The sequence below is a fragment of the Lontra canadensis genome, unplaced genomic scaffold (assembly GCF_010015895.1).
Source record: "Lontra canadensis isolate GAN:19392208 unplaced genomic scaffold, GSC_riverotter_1.0 scaffold99, whole genome shotgun sequence".
Lineage (NCBI taxonomy): Eukaryota > Metazoa > Chordata > Mammalia > Carnivora > Mustelidae > Lontra > Lontra canadensis.
The window spans coordinates 5,459,013-5,478,775 of record NW_022631093.1 but is presented as its reverse complement, the minus strand read 5'-3'; the positions used below and the strand labels follow the sequence as shown (position 1 = coordinate 5,478,775).

Sequence of the window (19,763 nt, the reverse complement as noted above, 5' to 3'; positions counted from 1 at the left end):
CTGAACCCAATCCCACGAGATGCTCCAAACAAAAAATGGCACCACAGAATTATTCTAATTCCCGTGGATGGTCCACACTAAGAAAACCCACTTGGTGACTATAGCTTGAGACAGTGTCTGTCTCCCTTTGTGTACATAGACAGTTTCCAGGGAAAACAGTTTCTATAAGCAAATGCCAGTGTTGAGCTAAGTGGAAAATCTTGAACACAGTCATATCAGCCATCACTGGGCCCTCTGATGGTTTATCTGTATAAAAGAAAGTCCTTTTATCTATAGGCACTGGATTTTATAAATTTTGTTCTAGCTAAGTTATTCTTCAGCTTATCAAATCATGCCTTCCCACATCTCACCACTCTATAAATGAGACTTGGTGTCCGAGGGAAAAACCTGTGCTTACAGGATATGGAAATCACACAGTCTCAAAGCCTCTGAGCTCAAATGTAGTCCTCTATTCCTCCGTGTGAAAAGTGCAAAATGCAGGACTGAAAAGCTTTTAAGGCAGTAGAGAGGAGGGGCACTAAGGAGGGAGTGCCTCAGGGATGGAGAGCTCTACAACTGGTAGATGGGTATCAGGGTGCAGAATACACTTGATAGTGACCCTACCTACCCAGCAGAGACCAGCCCATTTGGAGCTAATTGCATGGATAAATCAAGCTGCGCTTTCAGTGGAGGGTGGGGCAGGAGGGACTGGCTAGAGAGGGAGTGGCCTCACCCATGTGAGAGGACATGGCCCTTTGCAGAGATACCAACACTTCAAGAATCTGTCTGCTCACACCAGGTGCAGACAAGAATAAAGACAGGAGAGTGAGGGAGAGCTGTAGAGAGTAGGAGAAAGGAAGAGAGAAACAGAGGAAGAGGGACAGAGAAAATAGGCAAGGAAAGCAGAGTCATGGGCTTACTTTTATTTATTGCATACTAATACAGTGCTTACTATTTACCAGGTACTATTCTAAGCACTTTACATATACTAACTTACTTAATCCTCATGATCAGCTTCATTTCCAGAAGAGGGAAGCTAAGGCAATGACTTGAGAGCATAGGGCCAGCAAGTGGAAGGACCGGGACTTGAACCCAGGAAGCCAGGTACCAGGTCCATGCCCTTACCCACCCTACATGAGGAAAGTCTTCGACCCTGCTGTGATCGAAGTATCTGGCCCAAGGGCACAAGCATGCCATAAGACAGCCCTAAAAATAGTTAGTTTAGTTAGTTAGTTAAGGAATGTTTGGATCTCTTAAACAACTATGTACTCTTACAACATGAGCTATTTCCTTGTGAGTGAATATAAAGCAGGGAGACAGTAAAGGGAATGGTTCTCCTTTGGGCTACAAAAGGAGAAGTACAGCCCACAGATCAAATAAAAGCAGAATAACAGCCAATACTGAACCAGTATGCCAGCACTGTCATCTCACTATGTCACCAGGGCTAGAAGGAATAAGATGCTTAGGTGAGATCTTAACAGAAAAGTAGCTTTGGGTATAACTTGTTATATGAACCATGAATGCTGGTCAAATGAGCCACTAGGATAACTGGCATGACATGGACTCAAAAACCGGCAGCCACATGATTGCTAGTCCCTCCTGACTCTCAGTTCCTGTTTTCCAGCCATCTCCTTGTCCATGGTAGATGAGCTCTGGCTCAGAGCTCCCACTTAGTCTGCAGCTTTACTTGCCTCAGCTTCCCCCTCCTGCCCCAGTTCTCTGCCCAGTCCGCCAGGTGGCTGGATTTATTTTTTTCTACACACGTCTGGTCGTGGACGTGCTGGACTGATTTTCTCTGAAGAGGCCGCTCAGCTTCACGTAAGCCCACCATAACAGATTCTCAGTCCCAGGCCATCAGGAACTCCCTGCCATGAAGAGTGGGAATCACACTGATGAGAAAACTGAGGTGTTCTCATCAGTTCTTTCTGTGAAGAACCTCCATAAAAAGTGTACCACACTCAGACCATGATGGTTTGGGGTGAGAATGGCCTGGGCAAAGCCCTTGGTGTCGTCCATCCTCTTGTGAGCCAGATGCCACAGAAAGCAAACTCAGGACAACACTGATTTTCTGTGTTCCCATTCTAGTCTAGCTGTGGGCTTTTCTTTCGTCCATTCCTTTCTGACCCTACTTCTGAAAATCCTTCCCCTGTTCACCTCCTCACCTCCCACCTCACCCTGCAGGAATTGTTCCTGTCTTTGTTCCTAGCTGAGTGTCCTTTTGGTTAGACTGTTGTGTCCTGATGGCATCCTCATGGTGCTCTCGTCTTCCTGCGATCACAGATGATATCTCTGTGCTTCAAAAGCACAGTGGAAAAACTCCTTTGCTACACACTGAATTTCCAAAGCCTACCACAAGGATAGAAAAGTGCCCATATAAAGATAAATAATCCGAGCTTCAGCTGTTAGTTGCTGCCAGCTTTCTGGGAGCCAAACACTATAAAATCTGTCTGTAAATTAATATCGTGTTTGGAGCTGGATTGTTTTATTATGGGGGAAGAACTGCAGCTATAAAAATTAACACATGTCTAATCAGAAGAAGACTCAAGAGAGACCCCTTGTTTTAGTTGTGACCACTGTCTTCCTCTGAGGCAGGGAAGAGAGAGAGGAAATGGCCCCCATTGTGTTCTGCCTCAGCATTTCATCCCCTCTAGCCCCACTGCTGAATCTATTGTGCCAACTTATCTGTAGGAGACAGGAGTAAAAGCTTGGGCTGACTCTCTCCCAGGATACAGAGAGACCAACAAAGGGGCTCAGCCCTGGAGTCCTTCCAGAGCAGCTACAGCACAAGGAGCCACGGGGTGAGCCAAATGGTCTTGTGCTAGTTCAGGAGCAGACGTCCCACCTTCTAATCAGACTGTGAGTTTCTCCAGAGCAGATCCCTTTCAGCACCCAGAGAAGGCTGGCTATCAAAAAAACAAAACTGGCTGTCTCCCTTTCCCACCCGCCATCCCTCTGAGGGGCCTCAGCTCCCAGAAAGCTGGCCATTACTAAAACACCCACATGGGTTTCTGTAGCTTGCTCTACTCTGCTGTGAGTCAAAACGGGCACAGCAAATCCTGTCACCTGCTGGCCTAGCGAGTCTCACCCAAGGCTGAGGAGGATCCATAGCACTCGTCCTTAGAGGGAAAGACCACAGTGCTTGCTGTGGGTCCAATAATGCTACCAAAAAGTCTTCATTGTCACTAATGTCTGAGGACTGGTATCATCAGGGGTTGCCGCATGGCCACATAAAACTTTGATAGTGTCTTCACATATGACCTGGCTGCTGCCTTGAGTTCCCAAAAACTGGCAATAAGAACATGCTGCAATTTGCACTGAGAATGTTTTAAAACGGTATTTACACTATTCTTATAATGAAAAGGAAATGTTTTTACATTTCCTCAAAATCATTGCTCATGTCCCCTTAATGCTACTGCACATGTCCGCACAATACCAATGAGGCAAATGGTATGAAATTTGGCATATTATGCTCCAGGGTAATCAGAGGAAAAGTCAGACCCTTTGAAGAATGCCCAGCATGTCTGCTCCAGTCTGTGGATGCAGGGCCATCCTGAGCAGGGCCAAAGAGCAGGGCTACCAAAAGCATTCAATGGCTTCCTCCCGTCTCAGGGGGAAAATAAAGTAATGAGTAAAAATGTCAACTTCATTCCCATAAATTTTACTTAAATATTGCCTATTGCCCATTTCCACTGACCAAGACTCAAAATCAACTAAACACGTGGCCAAATGGCAGCAAATATCTGCAGGGAAATGCTGTCCGGCTGCAGCAGCCCAAGCCAACCTGCCGGACAGAGTAGAACAAGGAAGACTCCCTGCATGAACAGAAGTGCGTCTCACGTACCACGTGTGCGGAGTGGCGCCAGGCCTAAGGGAGGGCACACACTATCTGAGCCTCTTTCCTGCCCAACATCATTCTTCTTTCTTTTTACCTGGCTTGTTTTACCACTTAGTCCACAGAGGAACATGGTTACCCACCTCTCCCAAGATCACTTGTTAACTCCTGGGAAATAAACTGTCTCCATCCATCAGTCTCAAAGGCCCAGGTGAGGGGACTGATAGGCCAGTTTAAGTCAGGGTTCTCTGCCCAGCCCCATAAGGGATATCCAGAAGGGGTGAGGTCACTCAATACCAAACGGCCAGCCAAGGTCTGTCTTGTAACTGGGACATCAGGACAGCGCAGTCTGAAGGGAGGGAGGCAGCAGGGAGAAGCTGCCGCACGAGGGATACTGAGTGTCAGTGCTCTGGCAGGCCACAAGAGGTTCTATGCACCCAAGCCGACCTCATAGAAGCCCACTGGGGAAATAATCAGTTTTAACGTGCCCTCTAGAAACACGGCAAGCCCTTTCCTTAGCCAGTACAGGAAAAGAGAGGGAAACACTTCTACAAACTCACTTAATCCTAAAGACAACAGGCTGTTTCACAAACGAGACCGAAGCTCACAGTAGGTGCATACGTGGCCCAAGGTCACGTGGCGAGGAAACAGAGGAGCAAATTTCAAACCCAAGTGGGACTCCAGAACCCCATTCCTGCTCCACTCATGACTCACGCTGCCTCAAAACTGAACTCTGCCCAAGATAAGTGCCAAGCACTGATGCAGCCAGTCGGGAGGCCTCTGAGCACAGTGCCACCACACCCAGCGTCCTCAGGCCAGAAGGGTCCCCCCTGGGGACCTAAGTGCTGCTCTGCCCTAGCATCAGGCCATGCCCCAGGTAAAACAGCTCGGCCCCTAGCTACTTGGAGGTCCTCTACTGTTCAAGTGCTACCGATGCCATTTTCCTGTTTGCGTTTTGTTTTTGTTTTTGTTTTGTTTTTACAGTTCGTTGCTCATCCTAACTGTCAGCAGCAATTGCTTACCATGTGGTATGAAAATCTCTCAGGCTTACGTCAACAGTCTATCGCTGTGAAATTCCTGGCTGTCTTTGGAGTCTCCCTAGGCCTCCCTTTTCTCGCCATAGCCTATTGGATTGCTCCGTGCAGCAAGGTACAGACTGCTTAAGGTGCATGTCGTCTGCGGTGACTGCTTCTCTCTCCTTAGCATGACCTGGAGACCACGGGCTCAGAGCAATGGCTAAGTGTTTCCCGTGTCCAGAGAAAAGAGTTTTGAGATACTTAGCAAAAGTAGGAAACCACACAGACCTGCTTTTTTCCATTATTTCTCTAAAACAGAGAGAAGTGATAATCTGGGACATTTAAGATACATGAGGCATAATCTGATCAGTAAAGGAAGAGAGAGGAAATACGGGCACTTTTGCTCCTCTAATTATGCCATATCCTAGACATGTCCTCTACACTCACAGTAATCACCACGATAATGACCACAGGAATAGGCGACATTATTGAGCTCTTTCTTTTGGCTAACCCCTTCTCATGGAAGATCTGATTTCACTCCCCCAATTACATTATGACGCATATACTTTATGAAGTAGGTTCAGAAAAGAGAAATAGCTAATAGACTGAGAGTCAAATACAGCTCATGCTGGGCTCTGAAGCCCCATCTCCATGTCGTCCCAGTTTCCCTGGCTTCCTTGATTAGGCTCTGGCCCACACGGGCAGCTAATTGGGTCGCAAGAAGGAAAAGACAAAGGAAAGAGAGGGAGAGCTGGAAAGGTGCAGAGCTGGGCTCTTTTCTCACAGGGAAGGGGAGTGTCTGTTGCCTGCTGCTAACAGAGGGAACGGAACTTTCCCCACTTCCCGCTCCACCGTCCCTACTGCCCAGCCATCTGATTGAAGCCACAGAAAGCCATGGCACTCTCTCTAGGTTCAGGCAAGAGTTAGCAACTATAGGACAAAATCATGGAGAAATGATTCCACAGGGAATCTGATCAGCTAATGTGGTTAACAAAAATAGAACCTCTTGCCAACTCCAGTAAGAGGGAACTCATGCCAGGATGATGGGCCCAAGACCTGAGGGCTGCTGACGAGGCCACCTTACCAGATAACGCAGTGAATTCACTGCCTTCGAGTAAGATGTGTTCCATAGAGACAGGTTAGGACTCCTTATGTAAAATGGGTCTTAAAAAGTCCTCAAACAGTATTTGTGGTGTTCAACTTTACATCTACTGAAGATTTTGTTTCTTTGACAGTCTGCCATGCCATGGATTTCTAAATCAGAATTCCCCAAATGATACACATGTAAATGAAGGCATTTTTTTCTGTCTTTCATTATGAGCTGAAGAAAGTACAGTGAGTAAAACAAGCCTAACCAGATTTAAAGCTGGGTTAGAGCAGGTCACTGGTTCTAGGCACAGGTTTTCACATTGGAAATACGTCCTTGACTTCATCCAAAGTCTCAATGGATAGGGACACTCACCTCCATACTCTAGGAGCCCCAAACTACTTTTAGGACAGTCACTCATTAAAATAATAGCCACTTGGTAGAGAAAACAATGACAATCCTCACTTTTGTTTTTAAAACCAAATGTGACAGCTACCAGAAAAGTGGGACTAGCCAATACCAGCAAACTGGTTTACCTCCACAGGCCTGGTCGCCTAGGGAAATATTCAGGAAGAAATGATATTCCAGTTGTTGACTAAATTTTTCAGATTTTCAGTAGGTCTAAGAAGAATCATCTTGGCCACTATCATGCAGATGTGATGGCACCCCCCCAAAAAAATTGCATGGGATGAGGAGGGAGGACTTTCTTGGGGTCCAGTAAATCCAGGAGACTGATGCCACCATGAAACATAGGTGTCACACTAACAGTCGTCTTTTAGAACATTCTGGAAGAAATGTTTGCAAGAAAATTTAGCCCAATGGCTGAGACTTCCTCTCCTCTGTTCAGATATATGTCTTTTTGACATTTGGTGCTCACGGAGCTCCCAGTAAAAAAGTAAAAAAGAGCACTACAGATAAATATGGGCTGGCCATTAAGCCACTTGTGCCTTCTGGGTACATTTTAGGCTGTAAGTCTGAGTTCAACACATTGGAGGGTGTGTCCACGTTGGAATGACAAGTCTTAGTCTATGGCATGAGATCATTCTTGGTGGCACTGCTTATTCTGAGGGAAGATTCCTTCATTAAGGAGGGAAACTTAGGTTGTCAAAGTTACTCTGAAGCAGCCACAGGACAGATAAAAACAGCCAAGATATTTTTAGTCTTTCCTTTCACCACTACAAAAGAAATCTTTTCAAGTTTGGCAAAGATATTATATACTGGGGATTATAAAGGGTCATATCTTCCATGTGAAGAAACTACCCCTCTCCAAAGGCTCCTGAGGCCCAGAATACAAGGTCCTCCCAAGGAAAGGGGCACAGTGGAGAAATCTGTTAATGTGCTAGCCTCCCTTCTCCCAAGGGATCACTTTATACCTGTGTAATACATCTATGAAAAAGCCAGTGTCATCCCAGGAGCTTCATATTCTAACCACCTTATGACACCTGCCTCAAAGAAAGTAGAACTTGATATTCTTTTCTTAATGTTTTCATAAAAACATCATCAACCAGCTAACATCCAACAATGTCTAACAAATGTTAAAGTTTCTGTTTCCAACTTAATCGTCCACTTATTGAATAGTTGTTCTCCTGATTTAGGGACCCCTAGAAACACCAAAATTACTTGATTGGCCTGCCAAAATGATGTCGTTTATTTCCCGTTGAATCCCCATAGCTGTCAATTCTACTTTTATTTAAATTTCTGAGGGTCCCTGAGAAAGACAGCTAAATAAGGAGAGGATAAGGTCAAGGATGTCAACAGAAGTTGACAGCTTACTAATACGGTGGCTGAAGAGGGTAACCAAGTCATAGATGTGTATATAAGATAACAAAGGCTGGTCTGGCTCTTGGAACAGGCCTGTCAAGGTCAATAAAGTGAACGGTGATATTTTTCTATTATTTCTCAACATGGCTGAGGTCATGCAGCCCACTGGGAAGCTGGTGAGTTCTCTCCTCATGGCTGCTATCAGGTAGATCTTTACCCACAGAGCTCTTTATCCTCTCAAGGAGAGCTCTGATGTCAAAGGAGCTTTATGGCTCAATGCCCTTTTGCACCCTTTGTTATTCCATTCTGATTCATACTTTAGGTTGTTTGCCTATTAAAATCTGAGACCTGAAAGAGTTAACAGCAATCGTTATGGGCTCAAATGGGGTTTCTACAGTGGGTCGGATCAAGGAGGAAGTCAGCTTGGTAAAAGTATTGAGCAACAACACAAATTCTAATTATAAAGGTGTGAGAGGTGAAACTGATTTCCTCCATGACATTAACCTTGATGGCTCAATTATCCTTATAACTCGGTCCCAGGACTCAGGCAGGGAGAGCTGTAAATAGCTTCAGCCTACTATCTGGTATCTTTGCAGGGTACAAGCCCTCAGTCCATATACTGCCACATAACTCTCAGATGAAGAATGCCAAAGTTGTCAGTTACCACACCCCAGCCCCTAAGCCCTGTGCCAAACAAAACACCTCACGAGGAGGTAGAGGAACTCTGCAGCTTTGGAAGATCCCTGCTTTGCCTTGTCATAGTTGAAATGGTTTGAAACAAGGGTCCTCACGCCATGCGATCCAAGGCCGACCAGGAGAAGACAATGCCTCCAAAGGTCTGTGTGTCCCCCTCATCTGCTTCTACCAGAGAGCACAAGATTAAATACAATCATGCTGTAATTTTTGAAGCATGGTCATGGAGGGGAAATTCATGCCAGGAAATAGAGCATATTTTGCTTTTATGTTAACAAAAGCATCTGCCCTCAAATCCAAAAGGAAAGTCCATCACCTGCCACCCTTCTGGGACAGGAGTTAGGAATACTAGAAGGCTGATTGCTTCTATCGGAGCCCAGTCTAAGCCCTACGACATTCTCTCCCCAACTTTCCATCGATTTCCTAGCACAGGCGATGGCCTACATCTCTCTCCACCAGAAAATCAGCAACTTTGAAAGGACCAACTCTGCCGGCTTATTTATTCTGTCCCCTCCAGGGCCCAGGATCATGGTGCATACAGACAGCACCCCAAAGGCTCACAGCAGAAGTGCATTAGGACTCTGTGTAGCTCCAACTTTCCAGAGCCTTGCCTATTAGCTTTAAAAGAGCCAGGTGGGTTTCTTCTATGTTCCCCCTTAGGAGTATTGCCTGAGGCTCTCTGGTGCCACATAGTAAGCGCTTCCTGTGTGCCAGGAGCTGCTGTTTTATGCATATTATTCATTTCTTTCGTCAACCCTATGTGAAAGTTATATTTTATCCCCATTTTACAGATGAAGAAACTAAGACATAAAGGGATTAAATGCCACAAACTATGGAGCTGTGATTTAAACCTAAGATCTCTAGCTCAAGAGACCTGACTTTAACCATTGTACAAGCGTGTGTACACGTGCACACACATACATACACACACATGCATGCACACCTGCCCTTCTACACTTTCTAATCCATCAGCAGCATTATAACCTTCAATGCTGAATGTAAGCATCTTAACTGCTGACTACTTCACTTTGCGATGGACTTGGTTCAGAAATTTAGAGGTGGCAGGACTTTTCCAGAAAGGAGGAGTCAAAAACAAGACTGACAAACTGTATTCTTTCCTCTTCTTTCCCGAGAAACCCTACCTTCAAGCGTCCACTATCACTTAGCACCTCTTCAGCCCATGGGACAAAGGATGGCTTCCCATGGCAATGTGAGAACGCCCAGATTAGAGACACCCAGTGAACATCCTCCTGCCTTACCCAAAGAACGGAATATCGCTGAGCCCTGCATTAGACATTTCGAGTAAGAATTTTACAGGAAGCATACGGTGAAACCCACCCCTAATTTAACCAGGATCTCTAATATTTAAGAACCACTCTGGCCTTGACGATGTGCATGTTTTTTTCTTGGAGTACCTGATCCAAAGTTTGCCTCCGTTCCACTTTCCAACTTCTACACTGAGCCCTTCCTCGAGGCCACTGGGACCTGGTGGCAAGTGAGGGTGGCATCTGGGGATACAAGACTGCGGAGACAGGGTGGAAACATTCTCTGGGTGCTCTCCTGCAGATACGACCTACCTCGCAGGCATGCAGCCACCAGGTCCCCATTTAGAAGCTTACACTCATGGTAAGGGCTAAGAACCCAGCAGCAGGGAACACAGAGGTGTGCTAACCAGTAAAAGGTCACCTCTGATCTATTTGTTTGCAGCTAATTCAAGAGCACTACTTAGTTGCTCTCATATTCACATATTTCCCAGGAGGTTTGGGGTGAGCTAGACACTGAGGTACTACAAGCCTGCATTTTTAAATAACCAGTTCTCTGCTCATACGGTCCAAGGAATGACGGAAGTGCTTTAGCCCATTGTCCAGACTCACCAGTTTTGCACTGGTGAGCAAAGAGCAGAGCAGGCCAAGGTCTACATCTCCCAAAGCTCTGTCTTTTTTTACGCTGAACATTGTTCCTTGACCCAGCTTTAATGATTCCCCAGCTAAGAGCTGCTGGCATGTATTGGCTGACTTTTCTCCTTTCTTTTAGCTTACCTGGTGGCCTTGTAAAAGAAGGAAGTTTTCCCCGGGTGTAATTTGTTTCAAAAATTATTTTTGTGAGACAAAAAGGAAATATCACCCCCCCCAAAAAAAGGGAAAAGAAAAGAAAGCAAGCCATTGAAATGATTTGATCTCAAATGAACTTTGTCCAAGTTTGACCAATTAAAAAGAAGTCTTGGAACACTACATCAAAAACTAATGACATACTGTATGGTGACTGACCTAACGTAATAAAAAATAATGATTTAAAAAAAAAAAAAGGAGTCTTCAAACCCAGAAGAAGAGGAAGAAAGGCGCACTACTACCTAACCTCGCTTTCCTCCCTATGGCCCAGATCAAGTGGGAACTGAACCCAGGGTCACTTTCCACGGGACCATAGGGCCTTATCAGGGTTTTGTGGTACATTTGCGGTAGATACAGTAATTTTTACAGACTCCACTTCTGCCAGACAATAACAACTTGAAGGAGGTAACAGAGAACAGTAAATGCCTCAAACCACATCTTCTGGGGAATCCCAAGGCCAGCTCAGGTTCAGCTGCATGCAGCCTCCTGCATCAGGTGCCTCCTGTCGGTGAGGAGGAGGAGCAGTGTCCCCGTATCCTCACCCAGGTTGTCATCAGAAGATACTACGTAGAGCTCACCGATAAAGGATGGGAAACCTAGCCACCAGTCCCTTAAGATTTGGGTCCATCTCCATTGTCCCCAGCTTTTTCTGACAATTGTGGGACTGTGCTGGGATACACAAGATCTGACATCCCTTTCCTTCTGCTCAGCCTTCCCGACTCCCCAACCCATGGTCAGTTCCACCTTCCCTCGCCTCTCACCACTACCCCAACTAGGACACAGTGACAAGACAGGATGCAGGGACTATTTAAGGATGTCTCCTGGGTACACCAGCAACCTGGCTGGGAAATGGGGCTTCAAGATTCAAACGCAGTTATCTAAAATGTTGAAAAATTCAAACTAACAGTTTGATATATAAATCAAAATGAGACATGGTTGAATTCAGTTTTCTTAATTTATGTGAGATGTTTTATTTGTCCTTACATTTGACCTGTGCATTCTGAATTTAATGTATCTACCTATGGCCAGAATTAATCTATGATCCAATTTTGTAGATAATGAAGTCAAACATCACAAAGAAGGGCCATTTATAAAATGTCTGTAGGCTCCATGGTTTTCAGGTAACTAGAATTTCAGGATTTGGGGCACTAGCTTTAGTGCCATATGACATCTAACAATGCAAATGAACTAAGTTTTTTCCAGCATAGTAGGGATTCCTAATGTCTAGACCTGAGATGTTGGGTTTTTGAATATATATATATATGTATATAGATATATACATATATATATAATTATCACTTTTTTAATTTCAATAGGTTCTATGGTATTAGAATCATAATAAACCATGTTACACTAACAATCAGTATAATTAAAGTGGACGATTACCACGCTGAAGCACAAAGAACATTATCAAACCATTGGACTTATAAATATTACATTGAATACAGTCATAATTAGGGAAATTTTACCTGCAAAAATCCCTATAAATTGATCACCTACTGAACCAATACTCTATCTCCCAGATGACATTTCTTTCACTCTAGGACTCCTGAATGAGGCCGAATGTGAACATCAATTAACTAGACAGTGGCTACAGGTGAACATCTGCTCTAGAGAAGGAACTTTTCTGGGCTTCAGAAAAGGTTTCCCTCTTTGCTCTCTTCTGATTAGTGTACCAGGGTGAGGGGTAGGATTTGGTGCCTAGGTGCAAGTGATAGCTGTGTCCTAGAAGGGACTCATATGAGCTCATTAACAAGGGTCAAAAGACTCATTGGATGGCCCACAGTTTAGTCCTCAAAGACCAAGGTAGCCTTGGGATGGCACACCAGGGCCAAAGAAGATATGGCTAATACTTGCTCCCTAACGGGGCATCTTCTGGATCATTTCGGCTCACACAGAACAACCACACAAGTCAATTATGCACCAGAGCCACAAGGGAAACCTCAGTAAGTTTCAGAGTAGTATCAAAGAGACTATGATCTACACACATGCAGCAATGAAAAAGGAATTTTTCAAAGTATGAGGAAAAAGTCCTCTACATCTGGACATTAACCTGTGATTTAAAAATGAAATCCAAAGGGAAACTGTAAAATATTGATAACTGAACATCAATGAATATATCACCTGTCAAAATTTCTTGGAATATGGCTAAAGCAGAGGGAACTGTAAAGCTTTAATTTACCAACATATAAGAAATAGTGAAAACAAATCATAGAAAAAACAAAACTCAGGAAAATGGACCAAAGAGCAATAGAGCATAGCCAACATGTGTTTTTTTTTAAATTCTGAACTCTACTGAGACTATTCTTTTTCCAGATGTGAATGGCCTAAGACACCTATCACAAGGCTGGGAAAAGTCGTGCAGGTCACAGCACGGTAATACATCAGTGTATTCTACTCCTGTTTATACCACTCCCACGAAATTCCTAAATGGGAATAACTGAACTCAACAGGAGATGCATCTGGTTAAGGAGCCACTCACATGAAAGGGCAAGAGAACAGGTTGTCTGAGTTCAGTTAGCAGCTTCTGTCCGTGATGGAGGATTCTCTCGTTAAACTTTGGCAAAGCATTTTAAAGAGAGACCTGTCCCCACCTACAGATGCCAGTTTAATATGTCTTCTACATATTTTGTTTCCAGCTAGGAAGAACCCTGAGGAGCCCCTTCATGAAATTTGTCGCCCATGCAGTTTCTTTTACAATCTTTTTGGGATTGCTAGTTGTGAATGCATCAGACCGCTTTGAAGGCGTTAAAAACCTGCCCAACGAAACCTTCACAGACCACCCGAAACAGATCTTCAGAGTGAAAACCACACAATTCTCCTGGACAGAAATGCTCATCATGAAATGGGTCTTAGGTAAGCACTCTGTCCTTTATTCTCTCCTCCCCTACTAATAATAGGACATAATTAAACTCTGACTTCTGAACCTCTCCATCTCCTCTTGAGCGCCCTCTGGCAGTCAAAATGGTGAGCAGATGACCAACAGAGAAGGCAGAGTCAGCTTCTACATACACTGGTGTATCCGATGCATGGGCCTTTAACAGGAATCCCAATTTCGGAAGGAGATGTTTGGAGGAAATTTGCTTTTCATTACATTTTCATTCAAACGTGCTTTTCATTACACACGTATTGAAAATGTTTGTAAGGCAGCCTTGCATGGGAAAACATATTTTGATCATTTAACTACAGTCTACCAGAGGCCTTAGGAAATCAAGGTCTGCTTCCAGAAAACAGTATAAAATTGCATAGCTTAAATGGTATTTTTTATCACTGAATACTAATGTATAGTAGAATGCAGATAATAAACAGAAATCTGAGAAGCTAGGGGAGCTACACTTTCTCATTTTTTGTATTAAGGAACACCATGAAGCTGTGACATTCCTTTTTGTGGTAATGCTCTATGCGGCCAAGGTCTGCCACTATAAGTGCCGAGGAAATTTTCCCGATTTCCCCACTGTCTAGCTAAGAAAGAACATCTCTCTTTTATCCACTTTATAAGAACTATTATGAAGAGGAACAAACAAGACAAACTAAAATGGTAAAAGCTAAAACTGTACAGGCAAAATGGGATACAGGCTTTTCTAAAACTAAAAACTGCAAAACTATTTGCTAGGGAAAAAATCAGACTTGGTGGGAAAAAAATGAAAAACTGTATAAGTTAACATTGACACTGCACATAACTAAAACCTGATCAATAGATTACAATATGTACACCAAAAAGATATGAATGTGAGGAGAATGTTTTGAACAAAACAAAACTGAAAAGAGAACTGAAAAATGTTAATTCTGGAGTATCAAGATGTACTCTACTAATTAAATTGCCCTAATAGTACGTACCCCAGATATTGCTTTCTTCACAAAAATTCAATAATGGTATAATTTTCACTAGGTTTATGTTAATAAACACTGAGCACTGAGTCAAAATGTACACAGGGTCACAGTGTCTGTGCCAACAAGCAACAAAATCACAAAAGAACAAGTACTTCAAAATGGCACAACACATGGCCCACTGCAGTTAAATGAGAGAGCCTAAGAGAGCCACAATGGTTGAACCATGTGAGAACATCCTAGATGCCCAAGCTGAGAACAAGGGAGCCTATGGTCTCTGAGGTGGGTCTCTAAATAGGAAGAGGGAGATGAGAAGGATGGTTTGATCCAAAGGAAAGAAGCAGGAGAGCATGCTTCCCACAGGTTTTTCATCAACCAGCCAGTCTCTGACCAGAGGCTCACTTAGGAAAGTCACTGGCACTGAAGTTGTAAGGAGACATTAAAGCCTGTGGCGGAGTGAATTCTGGTGGCCTGACTTTCACAGTTCAGGATCTACCCTAATCCTAACACTGCAGGGGATGGAAAGTTTGTATGGCCCCAAATCCATATGTGAAAACCCTAACCCCGATGTGATGGTCTTAGGAGGTAGGTCCTAGGGGAGGGGATTAGGTCATGAGGACAGAATGCTCATGAATGGGATACGTACCCTTACAGAAGAGCCTCGGGGAGAACTCATGCGCGTGCTCTCTCTCTCTCTCTCTTTCTCTTGGCCATGTGAGGATACAACAAGCAGTCTGTAACCCACAAGAGGGCTCTCACCAGAACCCAAATATGCTGGCATCCCGATTTCAGACCTCCAACCTCCAAAACTGTGAGAAATCAATTTCTCTTGTCTACAAGCCACTCGGCCCGTGGTATTTTGCTAGAGCAGCCCAAACTGACTACGACACAGATCAAAACAAAACACCCATAACTCACACATTGGGCTTATGGATAAAAATGTAAGAGTATTTATGGCCCCATCACTCACCCACCACATTTCCCCACCCAGCCCCCAGGGAGGAGACTGTGGTGAGTGCAACCACACTTGCCCTGAGTGAGAGAGCTATGCCATGTCCATGGCTCTTACTGAAGCAGACTTCCTCTTGACCCCTATTTCTTTTCCTGGATGTCAGAGCACTGTTCCAGGAGGAAGCATTTCTCTCCAGCTGCAGAGGACCCAATGCCCATCAAAACACAGCTGAGTTTTTAAGACCCTTACATGAAAAGTAGGGAGGAGGGAAGGGTTTATTTCTCATTGACCTATTTCCTGGTATATTTCGGATGGAAGAAAGATTCTAATTACTTTTTCTTATTTAGGTAAATTTTCAAGCGTTTTATTATGAATCATTTCAAGGAATATGCAAAAATCAAGATAAGAGTACAATAAATCCCATGAACCAATCTCTCATGCTCAAAAATTAGCAAGTCATGCTAATCTTTGTGTCATCTATAGCTTCCCCGGTTCCCTTCCCCCAACATGTAGCATTCTAAAGCTAATCTCAGATATCATATTTCACCCATAAACATTTTTATGTGTATCACTAAAAGATAAGTTATTTTTCTTTTTTCCAATGTTTTTTTCTCTCTGTGCTTCAGGTTTATGATAATTTTTCTGCATTGTCTGTGATTTTAATCCCTAACCAGTGAATTTTTCCTTTCAGATATTATATTTTTCAATGCTTGAAATTCCATTTGGCCCTCTTTTTATCTTTTCATTTCCTTCTTCATGAAGCTTGCATTTTCCTTTAAATCCATAAACATACGGTGCATACTTACAGTAACTATTATAAAATCCTTAACTCCTAATTCCATCATCTCTGTCATTTCTGGGTTACCTTCTTCTACCTAATCTCTCTCCTGACATGGATCACATGTGCCTCGGTGGGTTAGTCATTTCTGACTGAATGACAGGCACTTCCTAGGTTATGTTGTTGAACATCCAGATTTTGTTATCTTCCTTGGAAGAGCATTTGGCTTTACTCTAACAAGCTGTTAAATTACCCACAGATGATTTCAGGGCTTTTCTTTCTTTCCTTTTTTTTTTTTTTTTAAGATTTTATTTATTTACCTGACAGAGAGAGAGAGACAGCAAGAGAGGGAACACAAGCAGGAGCAGTGGGAGAGGGAGAAGCATGCTCTCTGCTGAGCAGTGAACCCCATGCGGGGTGGCTCAATCCCAGGACCCTGAGATCATGACCTGAGCTGAAGGCAGAGGCTTAACCCACTGAGGCACCCAGGCGCCCCCAGTCTCTGTCTCTTTAACTCTGTGGGGCTGCCTTTCATGCTTCTGGGATTCCACTCCATGCACTAGACTGGAATGTGTCTCCATAAAGAAAGACCTGATGTTCAAGCAGCTTACCTTGCTGAAGGAATATCTGTTTTCAATGCCTGAGGATGGTTTTTTTCTTTTTCTCTTTTTCAGTTTATTACCCATCATGGCTGGTAATAGAAACCAGAACTTCTTTTCTAAAACAGAACCACTAACGTAACAGAAAGTTAATGATTTTTTCATACCTCCAAATTTCTAGTCAGTACTCCAATTTCTCTGATTGAAGAGACTAGTTGGATAATGACCTGTGTAGCCTGCTTTCTCTCTTCCTTCAGGTCTCTGTTCAAAGTTTACCTTCTCAAAAGAGCTCAGCAGTAGGAACATGCATTCCCATCTCCCTACTCTGACAAGATGAAATCTGATCAGAGACCTAAAAGAAGAGAGGAAGAACGCTTTGTACACATCTGGGTGAAAAGCATTCCAGACAGAAGTATCAGTATGTGTTAAAGGCTTGGATTCAGGGAAACTGGTGAGGCTGAAGTATAGTGAATAAGGAGGAGAGAACAGAGATGAACTCAGAGGGATAGGCAGAGCTGGATCACACAAGGCCTTTCAGGCCATGGTACACAATTTTTATTTTATTCTGACTGTGATAAGAAACCACTGGAAGGTTCCGAGCACAGAAGTGACATCATATGACTGAAATTGTTAATGACTTGCTGGCTGCTATGTACAAGACAGAGAAGTCAGGAACAAGAACAGAAGCAAGGACACCAGTCAGGAGGCCACTACAGTAATGCAGATAGGAAATGGTTTGTTTTGAGGAGGTGGTACATTGTGATTTACATTCTGTAAAATCAATAATATTTACTTTCAGACTTGGTGTAGGGTGTGAGAGAGAGAGAGAGAGAGGAGTCAAGGAAAATTCCATGTGTTTTAGCTCAAGTGATGGTATGCTAGTCTTTCACACCAACAGAGAAGACCAGGGGAGGAGCAGTTCAGAGAGGAAGGAGAGAAGGAAATCAAGAGTTCTGTTTGATACCTATTAGATGTCCACGTGGAAATGTCAAGCAGCACTTGGATATGCATGTCTGAAGTCCATAAGCACATACGGAGAGGCTGGGGCTGAAGACAAGCATGAGCATGACAGCGTACTTAACGTAAATTAAATGTGCAATCACCCCAACTGCGAATGTGGTCAGACAAACTGAGGACCAAGTCCTGAGGCACAAGGATACTTAAGGACAGAAAGATGAGAAGTCTCCAGTGAAGATTATGTAAGAGAAGAGCCAGGAGAGTGGTGTTGAAGGCAATCAAAGTAACTGGGTCGAGAACCAGGGAGTGATGACTTCCAAAGAATGCCGACAGATCAGCTAACATGAGGCCTGAGACCTCACCACTGAATCTGGAAGCTAAGTTCCTGAGTAGCCACAGGGGACGAGATCCAGGACACAGGTGGAGGACCCGGCCTTAGCAGGACTGTGGACTCTCACCCACTGTACCAGGAGGGAAGCTGGAGGGGAGGCCACAGAGCAGGGAGCTTGCCAGATACAGTGGGGGAGCAACGTGGAAGTTTTTGGATATTTCTTTTGCTCTCTCAATTATTTTCTCAATATATATTTTCTAGTTATTAAGCATTATACTAAATATCAGGCACTGTGCCAGATACTGGGGAAGCAGCTGTAAAATACAATTAACATTATCTTATCCCTGAATACATTCTGGAGCTCTTTACTTACTACAGGGTAATACTAATCTTTGAGAGAAAGCTCTTGAACACTGTGTGCACTACTGGCACGCCCTGAAGTCTACAGTCTGATCTACCCTCTGCTCAGACATGGAGGGGCTTGAAGTGGCATGAGGCCCCTACTGACAGAATTTTCAAATTCTACTCTGCCAGGCAGACCCTGATCAGCTGGATACAGAGTAGCACGGTCTCTTCTCCCAGAATGTATCATACTCATAAATGAGGGACTATGGACAGATTGATTATAAGAACACTACTACTCCCTCTCTACCAGAAGCTTCCCTAGGGCTGAAAAGAACCTCAGGACCCTTGCACGTCTAACCTGCTCCCTTCATGGATGAAGACCTTGGCCACAAAAAGGTGAACAGCCTTCTCTGGGTGGCCTGCTTCTGTCTTTCCCACCACCAGGCCTCAGTACATTCTCAGGCCAGGAGCTAGAGTGATCCATTTAAAATTCAATCAGGTTTTCTCCCTCTTTGCCTCAAAACTCTTCGGTGGCTTCCCATCTCTCTTAGAGTGACACTGATGCCCTTATAATGGCCTACAATGCCCTCCACCTCTCCACGCCATCTCTGTGACTTCACATCCCACCACTTCCCACCTCACAGCCCCACTGGCTTCCTTGCTGCACACTGTTTCTACCTCAGAGCCTCTGCGGGGGCTGTCCCCACTGCCTGAGTGTTCTTCCCACAGCGCATGGCTCATTTCCTCACCTCCTCAGGTCCCTGCTCAAAAAATCTTCAAAGTGAGGTCTTTTTAAACCAACCTATTTAAAGCCACAAGTTCCTCCACCCTGACTGTCCTATTCCCCAGGCTCCTGTTCTTCCTAACAGTTAACACTGCTAAGCAAACTACATGCTTTCTTTTGTTACTTCCTGTCTCTATTAACATTTCTGTAATCATATAAATTTATAGTTGACTCTTTCCATATTTTGTTATCCCTCTCTCCATCTGGCCATGTGGTTTTCCCAATGACCACTTCAAACAGCCACATCATGTGACCATACTCTTATTTCCCCAAGCCTCTCCTCATACTAGCTAGGCATGTAGGTTGTTTCTCTTCTACTGTACAGTTCTGTGTAAAGGTCAGACTCACTTAGAAATATATTCTTCCTTCACTCCAGATGCTTTAGTTGATTACCTATAGGATTTACGGAAAATCCTAGATTGTCAATCCAAGAGATTCAAGGATGGGGGTAGTGAGGCACAAGGAGGTTGAGAAGACATACCCAGAGACAGAAGAAAAGCCAGGACACAGTATTAAGGAAAGGAAAAGAAGAGTACGAGAGGAAGTAGGGATAAATTTGCTAGTAGATTTGTTGCGCTCTGTAGTGCTGTCAAATGAGCTGCATCAGGAGGACTCTGGAAACCAGGGACCGTCACTCCTTGCAGCCTAGAGAACTCCAGGATCAGTTCATACCACAGGAACCTCTTTCTTGCCTATATCAGCAGCAACTCTGG

General features: G+C 44.0%; 1 protein-coding gene across 1 annotated transcript in view; it reads left to right on the top strand.

Annotated features, from left to right (window-relative positions):
* The window catches only part of TRPC7 (transient receptor potential cation channel subfamily C member 7), a 149,758-nt gene that overhangs the window by 90,124 nt on the left and 39,871 nt on the right, over positions 1–19,763 (top strand). Inside the window, exons 5-6 of the mRNA XM_032837670.1 lie at positions 4,796–4,960; positions 13,116–13,332. Of these exons, the coding sequence (XP_032693561.1) occupies positions 4,796–4,960; positions 13,116–13,332 (382 nt within the window). The remainder of the gene's footprint in view (positions 1–4,795; positions 4,961–13,115; positions 13,333–19,763) is intronic.